Below are 18,224 nucleotides of genomic sequence, written 5' to 3'. Positions count from 1 at the left end.
AAAAAAAAAAAAAAAAAAAAAGACAAAAGAAAAAAGAATATAACATTGTTAGCCTTTCCATGAATAATTGTGTGCTCCTACTATGGACATATTGGTCTCTATATCTGCCAGATAGGCTCACCCTGTGCTGTTCTTACTAGCTGAACCACATCCCTACACAATATATTTATGAGTATTTATATGTTGAAAACACTGTACTAAGTGATCTGGGGAACACCAAGATGGGTAAGACCTTGCCCTCAAAATTCTTAGTGTAGTGGGGAAAGCAAGCAGGTAAGAACAATAAAACAAAGGATTAGATCCTATAAAAGAATTACAGGTAATATGTGTTGGGCACTTGGAGGGAGGACTGTTTTTTGTGTTTTTCTTTTTTCTTTTTTTTTTTTTATTTGAGATAGAGTCTCACTCTGTCACCCAGGCTGGAGTACAATGTCTCTATCTCGGCTCATTGCAACGCCCACCTCTCAGGCTCAGGTGATCCTCCCACTTCAGCCTCCTGAATGACTGGGACTACAGGTGTGCACCACACTTGGCTAATTTTTAAAAATTGTTGTAGAGATGGGGTTTCACCATGTTGCTCAGGCTGGTCTCGAACCTCTGGACTCATGCAGTCTGCCTGCCTTGGCCTCCCAAAGTACTGGTATTACGGGTGTGAGCCACTGCACCTGGCCAACGAAGGAATTTTTTCTAATGAGCTTTAGGGCAGCCTACCTGAAGAAAGTAATAGTTAATTTCAGACTTAAAAGATATTTAGAATTCAAATAGATAGAAAAATAGGAAAAGGCCAGGCGCGGTGGCTCAAGCCTGTAATCCCAGCACTTTGGGAGGCCGAGTTGGGCGGATCACGAGGTCAGGAGATCGAGACCATCCTGGCTAACACGGTGAAACCCCGTCTCTACTAAAAAATACAAAAAACTAGCTGGGTGATGTGGCGGGCGCCTGTAGTCCCAGCTACTCGGGAGGCTGAGGCAGGAGAATGGCATAAATGCGGGAGGCGGAGCTTGCAGTGAGCTGAGATCCAGCCACTGCACTCCAGCCTGGGCGACAGAGCAAGACTCCGTCTCAAAAAAAAAAAAAAAAAAAAAAAAAGGAAAAGCATATTCTCCTCCCTCATAAGGCCAAGAGAACCAGATGAACAAAGGCTTCACTGAGTCCAAGGACTTGAAAGCAGCTTGTCTGGTGTGGATGGAGCATAGGCTGTGGAGGTTAAATGAAACGCAAGGCTGGCAAACTTGTCATGTCATGTTGGAGAAAACAAAAAATCACTTTTTTGGGTGGCAGTATTTAAGCCATTTCTAAATTTTGGCAAACGTGGGGACTTTGACCAGAGATGTAGTAATTCTAACAATTCCAACGGCTTTTCCTAAATTCCAGTAAATAAGGGCGATATCTCAGCCCTTACCTTCAGTAAAAGGGTGAGAAGGCAGGATGGCTTGTGTATAGTTGGCCAGCTGCATGATGACTCTGAGAATCCGTGAGCTGGTTAAGCTTTAGAAAAAGGCTGCCCAGCTTTAGTAGTAAACTGAGGTTCTTAAATCCAGTTCCTACAGTGTTACAGCTTCGGTCCATCTACAATAAGAGCAAGTAGTTCTGGGCTGTATGGCTAACAACAATATACTTTTGTTAAACATGCATATACCACATGCCCATTATAGTTTTGTGATATATCCTTAGATAAAGCATTTCATCTACCTCTTGACTATTGGACTTTGGTTTCACGTTTCATCTATATCAAAATGTTCTAGGCTGCGAGTAATTGATCCTGGTCCCATACTCTGTCAGGTTACAGAGCCAGAGGAAGAATCCTGTTTTTCAGAAAGCTCACATACCTGACATGGTGCCTGGTTTGACAGAGCACAGAGGTGTTTTACCCTCCTCGCCCCAAGGCTACCTCTCCAGATAACCTTTTGATGTCTAATATCTTGAGGAGTCAGATGCCTTATTCCCTTAGTAAATCACATGTTGTATGTGACCTTCTGAAGTGGCTTTTTGTTTTGTTTTTGCTTGTATTCACAACCTGAGGCTCAGAGCTCCAGCCAGCAGGGGAAAAACCAGCTTACTTGATAAGCAAAGCCATGGCAACACCACTTGAAGCTGACTCATTATGCAAGTCCTTGGCTGGCTCAGGAGGAACTGACTCTCAGCTCATTAAGTAATAAGATGTGTGCCTATTAGCCAATGTAAGTGCACATATATTTTAAATATCATGTTCTGAATTGAGAAACCTTTTTCCCCCCATCAGAGATCCATCCTGCAAAGAAACCTAATGTAATTCGATCTACACCAAGCCTGCAAACCCCAACTACCAAGCGGATGCTAACAACTCCAAATCACACATCTCTGAGCATTCTGGGGAAAAGAAACTATAGTCATCACAATGGTCTGGATGGTATGTAAGCCCAGGAATTCTGGAGGCTGTTCTGACAGAATGCCTCCACATTCAGGCATGTGTCTGCCACATCCAATAATATATTATAAACATGTTCTTGTGCTCCATGATTGAAGTATGTGGTTGAGGAATAAGGGGGAATATGACCATATGCCACATTTTGCCAAGGGATAGTTCTCCATCCCATCAGGAGGTACCTATTTGCTCCCGTATCCTGTTAGGAGGCATTTTTGGAGATGAAATCTGTATTCAGCAGATTGCTTCTGCTGGGTAATAATGTTCTTGTTGTGATGCATACTCACTGCTCATTTAAGTTTTGTTGAGCAGAAGGGATTATTTTGCCTTATGTCTGAGACATCAGTGTTCTCTGGGGGTTCTTCAGTGTTCCATGGGTCATTCTGAATTTGGCATTTGTCCCTTCTTTTACCTTATAAATGTTTTTAATTGCCCAAGAGTGCTACATGTCATGAAAGGAATTGCCTGGGTGATGTCCTAAATACAGAAATAATAATTTGCTTGAAATGGAAAAATAGAAATATCACCTCTTATCCAAAGTACTTCTCTTGGGCTTGGCCATATAATGACTCTCCAGGTGGAATTGAATTATCTTCCCATTTGGACTATAAACACAACCATAATAAATCATCCAGCCAGTGTATATTGTTATTTCAATAGTTCTCGACTTTGAAACTGTCTTTATTGTTTAAATGTTGGCATTTATTTATGAATAAAACTGTCTCCAGGCTTTTCATGCCTTCTGGAACTCTAAATTCCTTACATGACAGTAAATTATTTATAATGAGGCCCCAGAGCAAGGATGTGGAATAAACCTTCTAATAATAATTTCCTATGGTTGTTTTTCTCCATTATGACTTTTGATGTTCATAATAATGTCAAAAATGTGTAAAACAGTGAGGGCGAGGAATTGAGTTTGCATTTATAGTATCAATGTGTTAAGATACGGTTTTCAATAATTTAACTACCCAGAAGTCTTACAGAAACACTTCCGTGCTAATGAGAACATTGGCCATCCTTGGCACAATATGCCTGATGTCTAGACAGTGGAAGGAGTGTGTCAAAATGTGAAGATTGGATGTATTTCTTTTCAGCCTTTTCTTGCCCACAACCTTTAGATTCAGGCTTGAATGTAATCTAGAATCTCTCTTTTCCATTATACCACCTCCCTGGCCTTTCTAGGCATATAATCTTGCTGTAGAAAGTATAAAGTAAGTCCTGAAACACACACACACACACACACACACACACACACACACACACACGTATATATTCTTTTCGGTAAAAAGACTGTCATTGTGGGCTGGGTCCGGTGGCTTATGTCTGTAATCCCAACATGTTGGGAGGCTGAGGCAGGAGGATCCTTTTTGTAGAGACAGGGTCTCTCTATGTTGCCCAGGCTGGTCTCTACAAAAAGTTTAAAAATTATCTAGTGGCGCATGTCTGTAGTCCCAGCTACTAGGAGGATCGTTTGAGCCCAGGAGGTCAAGGCTACATTGAGCTCTGATCATGCCACTGCACTCCAGCCAGGATGACAGAGACCCCATCTCACACACACACACACACGACTGTCACTGTGACCGAGGTTAGCATAGCAGCTTTCCGGTATCTTCTTTTCACTCACACTCTGTGGTCATTCTGGATCCCAGTCCTGGCCTGCAATACCTCTTCTGTTGCCCTTTCTTTCCTCAGTATCACAGGTACCTGTTTTTCCGGCATTTATTTAAAATGTCACGTTGTAGTGTTCCCTCTCTAGGGCTGCTCTGTTTCATTTCCCTCTGAATGAGTGCTGCCGCAGAGTCATTACTTCTCTGCTCTGAACAGAAGGAATAGCAGGGCACACAATGAATCCTTGTTTTTTTGTAGACAGAGACCTTCAGCCTTTTTGGGGGAAAGACCCATCTTATCTTCTGAAGAGACTTAGCTACGGAAACACTTCCTTTTTAAAGACCCATTTGTATTTGCTCTCCTGTCATGGGATGGAGAGGAAGGCTGATGACATGTGCCTGGCACTGTGTTAACTCCCTTACTGAGTTCTCTCATTTAATTCACATGACAGGAAGTTCTGGGAGGTTAGGGAATTTGTTTTGTATATCATTGTATCTCTATGCTTAGCGTAGTACCTGGTACTTAGTAGGTGCTCAATATTTATTAATTGTGTAAATGGAAGTGATTGAGAAAAATGAGACCTAGAGAAGTGAATTAAATTTTCCAAAGTTACCAGGCACTACAGAGATGAATTGAGATTCCCACTCAGATGTGACTGATTTCAGAATCTTCCCGTTTAACCACTGTTATGAATGAAATCGTGGCTCTCAAATGTGCTGTATTAGGTTCTGTCAGCAAAGTAGAAACTACATAAGTTATTTCAACAGCCAATTTCATAAAAGAAATCAATATGATGGATATTGGAGGACAGAATAAATCAACAGAGAACATGGGCCGGGGGCACAGGAAATAGCCACCATTCTCAGGGTTGGGAGAGCACAAGGAAGAAGCTGGGCTTATCAAAACCCAGAAGCACAAGGGGGGCCTCAGAGCCAGAACCCAACCTGGAGGAGAGGGCACTGCCCTGCCAGTGCAGGTACCTCTCAGGAGGTGGGATGAGGTGGTTCTGGGACAAGCTGCTGCACCTACCTGGAGGGACACTGACAGGAACAGGACTGAACAGGTCCTACCTCCCTGCTCCAGCATTGCAGGATCCCTGTAGCACCCTGCTGGTGTGACACAGAGCCAGACAGCAAAGGGGAAGTGTGCTTGTAGAGTCCCCCCCAGCCCCAGAATCATGGAGCTGAGACACAAGAGTATAACAGAGGCACACGTGTTAGAAAGTGCCCACGTTCTTGCTTACAAATGGACCTTTTAATTGGGATAATGGGCCTGTTTCCTATTTCCACAGGGTATAGGATCCTGATTAATCAGAGTTTCCAAAATGAACTCAAAGTACTGGAAATAATGTTCTACTAATAGTTTTCATGAGATAGTTATTACCATCATATACTGAAATAGATACAAACTCATGGGAAAGCCTTGTTCTGTGTGATCCAATAATAAAATCAATTAGCATTGCTACTTAATTATCAGCGTGTCAGACAGATGAGCATACCAAACAGAATGTTATGGGCAGAAGAAATTGAACTGGAAACAAAACCTGGGGCTGCTGAGATGTTTAGGCCTCTTAGTTTTAGGGTTGCCTGCCCACTTCAGTGGCTTGCCGCCGCCACTCACCCTCTACCTTTGGATTGCAGGTTCTTGATGATGGGAAAGGAATCTGTGAATTTGGGCTAACAGAAAGGATTTTGCTTGGCATTAGAAAAAAAAGATGGACAGCTTCTTATTTCCTCCCTGAAAATCACTGTCTTTCCTGGCCCTGATAGAGACCTTTTAAAGAAAGGCCTTGGTATGGACTGGGTGCAGATAGTCAGAACTCTGTATGCTCTATTAAGGAAACTCCAGAGCCACACACAGGCCCTGTGACCAATCTAATAGAACCTAAACTCCAAAGGTGAAGATGAAATATGTATACATAGGGGGAGTGGTGGCTTGCACTGGTAATCCCAGCTACTCTGGAGGCCGAAGCAGGAGGCTCACTTGAGCCCAGAATTTGAGACCAGCCTAGGCAACATAGTGAGACCCCAACTCTAAAAAAATTTTTGTTTTAAATTAGCTGGGTGTAGTGGCATGCATCTACAGTTCTAGCTACTTGCGGGCAGGGCTAAGGCAGAAGGATTGCTTGAGCCCAGGAGGTCGAGGCTGCAGTGAGCTATGATTGTATCACGGCACTCCAGCCTGGGTTACAGAGTGAGATCCTGTCTCTTGAAAAAAAAAACAGGAAAGAAAGAAAGAAATCTGCATACACAAGAAGCCTCAGTGCTCAGTGCAGGGAGTCAGTAATGATAGAAAGAATAAAGGTTCGAAATTAGAGATCTGCACAGTGCCTTGCCAGTCTCTCTATACTTCAACCTTTCTCCGTAGGATATTGGTCCAGCAGTGTGCCGTATGCTGTCATTGTGGTTTCTAGTCCCATCTCCTCCATTTCCTCCAATGTGGACATTTTTACTGCTAGCAAACCAGGTATCACCTACTATGTTTGCCCTACTTGGTTAACTCCAAGTGGCTGTGAGTAGGTGAGGGCCTAGGCCAGCAGGGATAGAAGAGCCATTACTGGAGAACCTTTCCATGTCAGAAAACCCTGAAGAGAGGGCAGCAGGGGAGACAGAACTTGTCTGTGCCATGAGGGGGAAAAGGGGAATCTGAGTGTTTGGAATCAGATAGGATTAATTCCTTACTCCTCTGATTGCTTCTTGTGTGACCTTGGGTGAATCACATGGTTTTTTTTGTATGAGTTTTCTCCTCTATAGATCTGTAGAATACAGATGACATTTGCCTTACAGAATTGATCTTATGATTGAAAATTTTCATGTACTTTATTTTTTTATTTTTATTTTTTTGTGGATACACAGTAGATGTGCGTATTTATGGGATACATGAAATATTTTGATACGGGCATATAATGCTTAATAATCACATGAGGGTAAATGGGTTATCCATCACCTAAAGCATTTATTCTTTCTTTGTGTCTCAGACAGTGCAATTTTACTCTTTTAGTTATTTAAAAATGTACAATAAATTATTGTTGCTGTAGTCACCCTGTTAGCTATTAAATACTAGATCTTATTCATTCTAACTATATTTTCGTACCCATTATCATACCCCCCACCACTATCTTTCCTAGCTTCTGATAACCACCATTCTACTCTCTATCTCCATGAGTTCAATTATTATTATTTTTTTTTTTTTGAGGCGGAGTCTCGCTCTGTCACCCAGACTGGAGTGCAGTGGCTCAATCTCGGCTCACTGCAAGCTCCGCCTCCTGGGTTCACGCCATTCTCCTGCCTCAGCCTCCTGAGTAGCTGGGACTACAGGCGCTCGCCACCTCTCCCGGCTAGTTTTTTTGTATTTTAGTAGAGACGGGGTTTCACCATGTTAGCCAGGATGGTCTCGATCTCCTGACCTCGTGATCCGCCCGTCTCGGCCTCCCAAAGTGCTGGGATTACAGGCTTGAGCCACCGCGCCCGGCCGAGTTCAATTATTTTAATTTTTAGTACAAGTAAGTGAGAATGCGCAGTTTGTCTTTGTGTGCATGTCTTATTTCACTTAACGCAATGTCCTCCAGCTTCATCCATATTGTTGCAAATGACAGGATTTCATTCTTTTTTGTCTGAATAGTACTCCGTTGTGTATATGTACCATAGTTTCCTTATCAATTTGTCTGTTGATGGACACCTAGGTTGCTTCCAAATCTTGGCTACTGTGAATAGTACTTCTGTAAACACGGGAGTGCAGATATCTCTTCCATATGCTGATTTCTTTTCTTTTGGTGTGTAACAGCAGGATTGCTGGATCATATGGTAGTTCTATTTTTAGTTTTTTGAGGATCCTCCCAACTGTTCTTATAGTAGTTGTACTAATTTACATTCCCACCAACAATGTATGAGGGTTCCTACCAACAGTGTATGAGGGTTCCCTTTTCTCCACATCTTTGCCAGCATTCGTTATTGCCTGTCTTTTGGATAGGAGCTATTTTAACTGGGGCTAAATGATATCTCATTGTAGTTTTGATTTGCATTTCTCTGATGATCGGTGATGTTGAACACCTTTCCATATGTCTGTTTGCCATTTGTATGTCTTCTTTTGAGAAATGTCTTTTCACATCTTTTGCCCATTTTTAATCAGATTATTTGATTGTTTTCCTATTGAGTTGTTTGAGCTCCTTATATATTCTAGTTATTAATCCCTTGTCAGATGGATAGCAGATATTTTCTCCCATTCCGTGCATTGTGTCTTCACTTTGTTGACTGTTTCCTTTGTTGTGCAAAAGCTTTTTAACTTGATATGATCTCATTTATCTATTTTTGCTTTGGTTGCCTGTGCCTGTGGATATTACTCAATAAATATTTGCCCAGAACAATGTCCTAGAAAGTTTCCCCAGTGTTTTCTTTTATTAGTTTCACAGTTTGAGGTCTTAGATTGAAGTACATAATTTATTTTGATTTGATTTTTGTATATGGCAAGAAAGAGGGGTCTAGTTTTATTCTTCTGCATATGGCTATCTAATTTTCCCAGTGCCATTTATTGAAGAGACTATGCTTTCTCCAATGTATGTTCTTGGCACCATTGTTTTAAATGAGTTTAAAATGAGTTTCTACTGCAGATGTATAGATTTGTTTCTGGGTTCTCTATTCTGTTCCATTGGTCTGTGCGTCTGTTTTTATGCCAGTACCATGCTGTTTTGGTTACCATAGCTCTGTAGTATAATTTGAAATCAGATAAAGTGATTTTTCCAGTTTTGTTCTTTTTGTTCAGGATGGCTTTGGCTATACTGGGTCTTTTGTGATTCCATATACATTTTAGGACTATTGTTTCTATTTTTGCAAAGAACATCATTGGTATTTTGATAGGCATTGCATTGAATCCGTAGATTGCTTTGAGTTAGTATGGACATTTTAACAATATCGATTCTTCCAATCCATGAATATGGGATATCTTTGCATTTTTTGGTGCCCTCTTCAATTTCTTGCATCGGTGTTTTATAGTTTTCATTGTAGAGATCTTTCACTTCTTTTTCAGATAGTTTACTGTTGTCATATAGAAATACTACTGATTTTTGTATGTTGATTTTGTATCCTGCAACTTTACTCAATTTGTTTGTCTGTTTTAGTAGCTTTCTTGTGGAGTCTTTAGTTTTTTCCAAATATAAGATCCTATCATCTGCAAACAAGGATAATTTGACTCCTTATTTTCCAATTTGGATGACTTTATTTTTTTTCTTGTTTTATTGCTGTAGCTAGGACTTCCAGTACTATGTTAAATAACAGTGGTGGAAGGGGGCATCCTTGTCTTTTTTTAAATCTTAGAGGAAAGGTTTCAGTTTTTCCCTGTTCAGTATGATACTAGCTATGGATCTGTTATATATGGCTTTTATTGTGTTGAAGTATGTTCCTTGTATTCCTGGTTTTTTGAGGATTTTTATCATGAAGGGATGTTGAATTTTATCAAATGCTTTTCAGCCTCAATTAAAATAATCATATGGTTTTTGTCTTTCAGTTGATGTGATATGTTACACTGATTGATTTGTGATTGATTTGCATGCTTGCATTCCTGGGATAAATCCCACTTCGTCATGATGGATAAACTTGTTAAATGTATTGTTGAATTCAATTTGCTAGTACTTTGTTGAGGCTTTTTGCATCAGTGTTCATCAGGACATTGACTTGTAGCTTTTTTTGATATGCCTTTTTCTGGTTTTGCTATCAGGGTAGTACTGGCCTTGCAGAATGAATTTGGAAATATTACTTTCTCCTTTATTTTGTGGAGTAGTTTCAGTGGGATAGGTTTTAGTTCTTCTTTAAATGTTTTATAAAATTCAGCAGTGAAGCCATAGGGTCCTGGCATTTTTTTCTTTGCTGGGAGACTTTTTATTATGGCCTTGATCTCATTACTTGTTATTAGTCTGTTCAGGTTTTGGATTTCTTAATGATTCAGTCTTGGTAGGTTGTATGTGTCTAGAAATGTATCCATTTCTTCTAGCTTTTCCAGTTTGTTGGCATTTAATTGCTTATGATAGTCTCTAATGATCCCCTGAATTTCTGTGGTATCAGCTGTAATGTCTCCTTTTTCATCTCTGATTTTATTTGTGTCTTCTCTCTTTTTCTCTTAGTCTGGTTAAAGGTTTATTGATTTTGTTTATAATTCAAAAAATCACCTTTTTGTTCCATTGACCTTTTGTATTGTTTCGTTCATTTTGATTTAACTTATTTCTGCTCTGATCTTTATTATTTCCTTTCTTCTACTAATTTTGGATTTAGTTTGCTCTTGCTTTCCTAGTTCTTTAAGATGCACTGGTTAGGCTATATGAAGTGTTTCTACTTTTTTGATGTAGGCTTGTATTAGTCTGTTTTCACACTACTGATAAAGATATATCCGAGACTGGGAAAAAAAAGAGGTTTAATTGGACTTACAGTTCCATATGGCTGGGGAGGTCTCAGAATCATGGCGGCAGGCCAAAGGCACTTCTTAACATGGTGGCAGCAAGAGAAAATGAGGAAGAAGCAAAAGCAGAAACCCCTAGTAAACCCATCAGATCTTGTGAGACTTATTCACTATCATGAGAATAGCACAGGAAAGACTGGCCCCCATGATTCAATTACCTCTCTCTGGGTCCCTCCCAGAACACGTGGGAATTCTGGGAGATACAATTCAAGTTGAGATTTGGGTGGCGACACAGCCAAATAATATCAAGGTTCCTTTTGCTATAAACTTTCCTCTTAGTTTACCTTTGCTATATCCCATAGGTTGTGGTATGTTGTATTTCCATTATCATTTGTTTTGAGAAATTTTAAAATTCCTTTCTTAATGTTTTCATTGACCCACTGGTCATTCAGGAGCATATTGTGTCTTTGCTTGTTTTTGTTATTGTTGTTGTTTTGTAGAGACAGGGTCTCACTATGTTGCCCAGGCTGCTCTTGAACTCCTGGGCTGAAGCAATCCTCCTGACTCAGGTTTCCCAAAGTACTGGGACTACAGGTATGAGTCACTGCACCTGGCCCAGGAGCATATTGTTTAATTTCCATGTGTTTGTATAGTTTCCAAAATTCCTGTCGTTATTGAGTTCTACTTTTATTTTATTGTCATCAGAGAAGATACTTGATATAATTTTATTTTATATAAATTTTAAAGATTGTTTTGTGGCCTAACATATGGTCTGTCATATGATCCACGTGCTAAGGATAAGAATATGTATTCTTAGGCTGGGCATGGTGGCTCAAGCCTGTAATCCCAGGGAGGGATTTTGGGAGGCCGAGACGGATGGATCACGAGGTCAGGAGATCAAGACCATCCTGGCTAACACGGTGAAATCCTGTCTCTACTAAAACTACAAAAAACTAGCTGGGTGAGGTGGCGGGCGCCTATAGTCCCAGCTACTCGGGAGGCTGAGGCAGGAGAATAGCGTAAACCCAGGAGGCAGAGTTTGCAGTGAGCTGAGATCCGACCACTGCACTCCAGACTCGGCGGCAGAGTGAGACACCGTCTCANAATTTTTAAAGATTGTTTTTGTGGCCTAACATATGGTCTGTCATATGATCCACGTGCTAAGGATAAGAATATGTATTCTTAGGCTGGGCATGGTGGCTCAAGCCTGTAATCCCAGGGAGGGATTTTGGGAGGCCGAGACGGATGGATCACGAGGTCAGGAGATCAAGACCATCCTGGCTAACACGGTGAAATCCTGTCTCTACTAAAAACTACAAAAAACTAGCTGGGTGAGGTGGCGGGCGCCTATAGTCCCAGCTACTCGGGAGGCTGAGGCAGGAGAATAGCGTAAACCCAGGAGGCAGAGTTTGCAGTGAGCTGAGATCCGACCACTGCACTCCAGACTCGGCGGCAGAGTGAGACACCGTCTCAAAAAAAAAAAAAAAAAAAAAAAATGTATTCTTTAGCCTTTGGATGAAATGTTCTGTAAATATTTATTAGGTTAGTTTGGTCTACAGTGCAGATAAGTCCTAGGTTTCTTCACTGACTTTCTGTCTAGATGATGTGTTCATTGCTGAAAGTGAGGTGTTGAAGTCTCCAGCTATTATTGTTTTGTGGTCTCTCTTTCTCTGTCTTTCTCTCTGTAGTGCAAATAATATTTGCTGTATATATCTGGGTGCTCCAGTGCTTGGTGCATATATATTTATAATTGTTATTCCCTCTTACTGAATTGACCCCTTTATCATTATAAAAATGACCTTCTTTGTCTCTTTTTGTAATTTTTGTCTTTAAATCTAGTTTGTCTGATGTAGGTATAGCTACTCCTGCTCTTTTGTGGTTTCCATTTGCATGGAATATATATTTTTTTCCACTCCTTTACTTTGATTCTTTGTGTGTCTTTATAGGTAAAGTGTGTTTCTTGTAGGCAACAGATCATGGGACCTTCTTTTTTTTTATTCTTATTTTTGTTGTTGTTGTTGTTTTTAATCCATTCAACCACTCTGTGTCTTTTGGTTGGAGAGTTTAATCCATTTACATTCAGTGTTATTGTTGATAAGTAATGACTTAATTCTGCCATTTTGTTATTTGTTTTCTGGTTATTTTGTGGTCTTCTCTTCCTTTGTCCTTCCTGTCTTCCTTTTAGTGAAGGTGATTTTCTCTGGTGTTATGTTTTAACTTCCTATTTTTATTTTTTGTGTATCAGTTATATGTTTTTTTTTCCTCTGGTGTTATGTTTTAATTTTCTGCTTTTTATTTTTGTGTATCTGTTGTATGTTTTTTGATTTCTGGTTACCATAAGGCTTGCAAAAAATATCTTATAACCTGTTATTTTAAACTGATGCCAACTTCACACTGATTGTATAAACAAACAAACAATTAGGCAAAGAGAAAACTAATGGAAACTCTCAGCACTTTAACTTCATCCCCTGCTTTTTAACTTTTTGTTGTTTCTATTTATATCTTATTATACTCCCTATCTCTTGAAAAGTAATTTTAGTTATTGTTTTTGATAGCTTCATATTTTAGTCTTTCTAGTCAAGATATGAGTAGTTTACAGACAATTACACTGTTACAATGTTGTATGTTTTTCTGTGTGCTTACTATTAGCTTTGTACCTTCAGATCATTTCTTATTGCTCATTAATGTCTTTTTCTTTCAGATTGAAGAACTCCCTTTAGCGTTTCTTGTAGGACAGGTCTAGTGTTGATGAAATTCTTTAGCTTTTGTTTGTCTGGGAAAAATCTTTATTTCTCCTTCATGCTTGAAGGATATTTTTGCTGGATATACTCTTCTAAGATAAAAGTTTTTTTTTTTTTTTTTTTCTTTTAGCATTTTAAACATATTGTGACACTTTCTTCTGGCCTGTAAGGTTTACACTAAGAAGTCTGCTGCCAGATATATTGGATCTCCTTTGTATGATATTTGTTCCTTTTCTCTTGCTACTTTTAGGATCTTTTTAAAATCCTTGACCTTTGGAGTTTGATTATTAAATGTCTTGAGGTAGTCTTCTTTGGGTTAACTGTGCTTGATGTCCTATAACCTCCTTGTACTTAAATATTGATATCTTTCTCTAGGTTTGAGAAGTTTTCTGTTATTCCTTTGAATAATCTTTCTACTTCAGTCTGTCCCTCTACTTCCTCTTTAAGAACAATAACTTCTAGATTTGCCCCTTTGAGGCTATTTTCTAGATCTTTTAAGTGTGCTTCATTGCTTTTTATTCTTTTTTCTCTTGTCTCCTCTGACTGTGTATTTCAAATAGCCTGTCTTCAAGCTCACTAATTCTTTCTTCTGCTTGATCAATTCGTTAAGAGACTCAGATGTATTCTTCAGTATGTCAATTGCATTTTTCACTCCAGAATTTCTGCTTGATTCTTTTTAATTATTTCAATCTCTTTCTTAATTTTATCTGATGGGATTCTTTTAAATTATTTCAACATCTTTCTTAATTTTATTCTATTATTGAATTCTGTTTTGCCTCCTCAAAACAGCTATTTTGAATTCTCTGTCTGAAAGGACACATATCTCTGTCTCTCTGGGATTGGTCACTGGTGTCTTATTTCGTTTGTTTGGTGAGGTCATGTTTTCATGGGTGGTCTTGATGTTTGTGGATATACTTCAGTGTCTGGGCATTGAAGAGTTAGGTATTTGTTGTAATCTTCACAGTTTGGGCTTGTTTGTCCCCATCCTTCTTGGGAAGGCTTTCCAACTGTTAGAAGGGATTTGGGTGTTGTGATCTAAGTCTTTGGACATTGCAGCCATACCTGCATTAGGGGGCACCTCCAGCCCAGTCATGCTGTGTCTCTTGCCTTGGTTGTCTTGGGTAAGATCTGGGAGAATTCCCTGGATTACTAGGTGGAGACTCTTCTTTTACTTTCACTCAAACAAATGGACACTCTGTCTCTGTGCTGAGCTGCCTGGAGCTGGAGAAAGGATGATGACACAAGCACTCCTATGGCCACTATCACTGGGACTGCTCTGTGTCAGACCTGAAGCCATTACAGCACTGGGGCTCACCCAAGGCCTATGGTGATCACTGCCTGGCTACCTCCTGTGTTCACTCAAGGCCCAAGGACTCTCCAAGCAGCAGGTGGTAAATCCAGCCAGACGTCTTCCCTTCAGGGCAGTGAGTTCACTGTGGCCCCAAGTAGGTCCAGAGATGCCAACTGGGAGCCAGGGCCTGGAGTCAGGAACCTTAGGAATCTACCTGGTGTTCTACCCCAGTGGGCCAAGCCGGTACCCAAGTTGTAAAACAAAGTCTTCTTATTCCTCTCTCTACTTTCCTCAAGCAGAAAGAGTCTCTCCTCATAGCCATCCAGCTGGGAATGTGCTGGGTCACAGTTGAAGCCAGCATATCTCTGAGTCTCATCCAAGCACATAGCAAGTACTGCCTGGATACCACTGCTGATTATTCAGGGCCCAAGGGCTTTTTAGTCAGCAGCTGGTGAATCCTGCCAGGACTAGGTCCTTCCCTTCAAGGCAGTGGGTTTTCTTCCTGCTTGGAGTGTGTTTTCAAATGTCATCTGGGAGACAGGGCCTAGAATGGGGGCCTCACGGCTGTGCCTGGTGCCCCATACTACTGTGGCTGAGCCGGTATCCAAGTTGCAAGAGAAAGTCCTGTTCACTCTGTCCTTTTCTCTCCTAAGCAGGAGGAAGGAGTCTCTGCAAGAGCTGCGAGCTGTGCTGCCTGAGGTTGGGGGAAGTGTGGTGCAAGCATTCTCTTAACAGCCCCGGCTGGTATCTCACTAGATGGTATGCTCCCCAAGTTCACTGGCTCCAAAACCAGCACAGCACCAGGATTTGCCCAGGAATTGCAGTCCCTGTGGCCTAGACTGCCTTTCAAGTTTATTTAGGAACCCAGAGCACTGTAACCCACAGTGGAAGGGCTTGCCAGAACTCAGGTTCTGACTGCTGGGATGAGCTATTCCCCTCTGGCTAGGGCTGGCCTAAATGCTTCTTCTGTGGGCACTGGCTGAGTTCTGCCTCATATTGCTTTCCACTGTGTCAGGGCAGCACTGAGTTCCAATGCAAAGCTTCACAATCACTGTGTTCTCCCTCCCTCCTCCCTTCCCTCTTCAATGCCTGTTTTCTTAATATGATGTTAAAATCAGGTACTGTGATCACTTACCTGATTTTTGGCTCTTATGAAAGTGTGTTTTTGTGTAGTTCTTCAATTTGGTGTTCCTTCAGCAGGGACAATTGCTGAAGGCTTCTGTTTGATCATCTTGCTCTACCTCCCTCTTTTCATGTACTTTATATCACTTGGTTTTCCAAACACTTTATGAGGTAAATGTTACAACCTACATTTTAGGAGTGGAAAAAATAGAAGCTCAAGAAGTTTAAAGAATTTGCCCAAAGTCACATTGCTAGAAAGTAGCAGAGATGGGATCTAAACTCCAAATGTAGTGTTTTTTCCACTGGATGAATACAGGCCCAGATTTGTATATCGAGTACAGCATTTACAGGCATACCTCAGAGATACTGTGAGTTCAGTTCAAGACCACTGCAATAAAGCTAATATCACAATAAAGCAAGTCACATGTGCATATAAAGTTATGTTTGCTGGGTGTGATGGCACATATCTCTAATACCAACACTTTGGGAGGCCAAGATGGACAGATTGCTTGAGCCCAGGAGTTTGAGATCAGCCTGGGCAACATGCTGAAACCTTGTCCCTACAAAAAATACAAAAATTAGCCGATCATGGTGACATGTGCCTGTAGTTCCAGCTACTTGGGAGGCTGAGGTGGGAGAGTCGATTGAGACTGGGAGGTCGGAGCTGCAGTGAGCCAAGATCACACCACTGTACGCAAGCCTGGGCAACAGAGTGAGACCTTGTCTCAAAACAAACAAACAAGGAAGCAGTGATTGTATTTACACTCTACTATAGTCTATTAAGTCTGCAATAGCATTATGTATAAAATAACAATGTATATACCTTAATTAAAAAAATACTTTGTTGCTAAAAAAAAAAAAAAAGCTAATGATCATCTAAGCCTTCGGGAGTTGTAATCTTTTTGCTGCTGGGAAGTCTTGCCTCAGTGTTGTTGGCCACTGTTGATCAGGATGGTGGTTGCTGAAGCTTAGGGTGGATGTGACAATTTCTTAAAATAAGACCACATTGACAGTTGCCACATCAAATGGACTCTTCCTTTCAAGAAAGATTTCTCTGTGGCTCTTTGATAGTATTTTACCCACAGTAGAACTTCTTTCAAAATTAGAGTCAATTCTCTCAAACTCTGCTACTGCTTTACCAACTAAGTTTATGTAATATTCTAAATCCTTTATTTTCATCTCAACAATGTTCACAGCATGTTCACCAGGAGTAGTTTCCATCTCACGACACAACTTTCGTTGTTCATCCATAAGAAGCAACTACTCATCTGTTCAAGTTTGATCATGAGATTGTAGCAATTCAGCCACATCTTCAGGTGCCACTTCTCATTCTAATTCTCCTGCTGTGTCTACCATATCTGCAGTTACATCCTCCACTGAAGTCCTGAACCTTTCAAAGTTATCCATGAGGGTTGGAATCAATTTCTTCTAAACTGTTAGTATTGATATTTTGACCTCCTCCCATGAATTTCTGATGTTCTAATGGCATCTATAAAGGCGAGTCCTTTCTAGCAGGTTTTCAGTTGACTTTGCCCAGATCCATCAGAGGAATCACTTGGCAGGCATAGCCTTACAAAAGGTATTTCCTAAATAAGACTTGAAAGTTAAACTTACTCCTTGGCTGGGCATGGTGGTTTACACCTGTAGTCCCAGCACTTTGGGAGGCCAAGACAGGTGGATCGCTTGAGTCCAGGAGTTCAAGACCTGCTGGGACAACATAGGGAAACCCTGTCTCTACAAAAAATACAAAAATTTGCCAGTCATGATAGCACATGGCCTGTAATGCCAGCTACTCGGGAGGCTGAGGTGGGAAGATCACTTGAGCCCAGGAGATCGAGGCTACAGTGAGCCATGTCACTGCACTCCAGCCTGGATAACAAAGCAGGACTCTATCTTGAATAAATGAATGAAGGAATGAATCCATTCATTCATCCATCTGTTCATCCATCCCAGAATGGATGATAGATGTTGTGCTAGCAGACATGAAAACAACATTCATCTCCTTGTACATCTCCATCAGAGCTCTTGGGTGACCAGGTGCCTTGTTAATGAGCAGCCATATTTTGATTTTTTTCCTAAGCAGTAGGTCTCAACAGCAAGGTTAAAATATTCAGTAAACCGTGCTGTAAACAGAGGTGCTATCATTCAGGATTTGTTGTTCTATTTATAAAGCATAGGCAGAATAGATTAAGCATAATTCTTAAGGGCTCTATGATTTTTGGAATAGTAAATGAGCACTGGCTTCAACTTATAAAGTCATCAACTGCATTAGCCTCTAACGAGAGAGTCAGTAGGTCCTTTGAAGCTTTGAAGGCATTGGCTTCTCCTCTCTAGCTATGAAAGTCCTAGATGGCATCTTCTTCCAATATAAGGCTGTTTTGTCTACATTGAAAATCTGTTGTAGGCCGGGTGCGGTGGCTCAAGCCTGTAATCCCAGCACTTTGGGAGGCCGAGACGGACGGATCACGAGGTCAGGAGATCGAGACCATCCTGGCTAACACGGTGAAACCCCGTCTCTACTAAAACTACAAAAAACTAGCTGGGCGACGTGGCGGCGCCTGTAGCCCCAGCTACCCGGGAGGCTGAGGCAGGAGAATGGCGTGAACCCGGGAGGCGGAGCTTGCAGTGAGCTGAGATCCGGCCACTGCACTCCAGCCTGGGTGACAGAGCGAGA

The 18,224-nt window shown here is 41.0% G+C and overlaps 1 protein-coding gene across 15 annotated transcripts in view; it reads left to right on the top strand.

The window, feature by feature from the left end:
* The window catches only part of MTA3 (metastasis associated 1 family member 3), a 116,752-nt gene that overhangs the window by 82,245 nt on the left and 16,283 nt on the right, over nt 1-18,224 (top strand). For 7 of the 15 annotated variants that reach the window (XR_001880815.1, XM_017848907.1, XM_017848913.1 and 4 more), the window contains exons 11-12: nt 2,243-2,389; nt 15,082-15,187. Coding sequence is in view for 11 of the 15 variants with exons in the window: in XM_017848907.1 (XP_017704396.1) it covers nt 2,243-2,389; nt 15,082-15,187 (253 nt within the window). In the remaining 4 variants the exon portion in view is untranslated. Of the gene's footprint in view, nt 1-2,242; nt 2,390-15,081; nt 15,188-16,746; nt 16,862-18,224 lie in introns of those variants that run through there. The other 8 variants (XR_001880818.1, XR_001880817.1, XR_001880816.1 and 5 more) reach the window with 2 other exon arrangements.

The sequence above is a fragment of the Rhinopithecus bieti genome, unplaced genomic scaffold (genome assembly GCF_001698545.2).
Source record: "Rhinopithecus bieti isolate Rb0 unplaced genomic scaffold, ASM169854v2 scaffold_28163, whole genome shotgun sequence".
NCBI lineage: Eukaryota > Metazoa > Chordata > Mammalia > Primates > Cercopithecidae > Rhinopithecus > Rhinopithecus bieti.
This window is presented reverse-complemented; position numbering and strand designations above follow the sequence as displayed.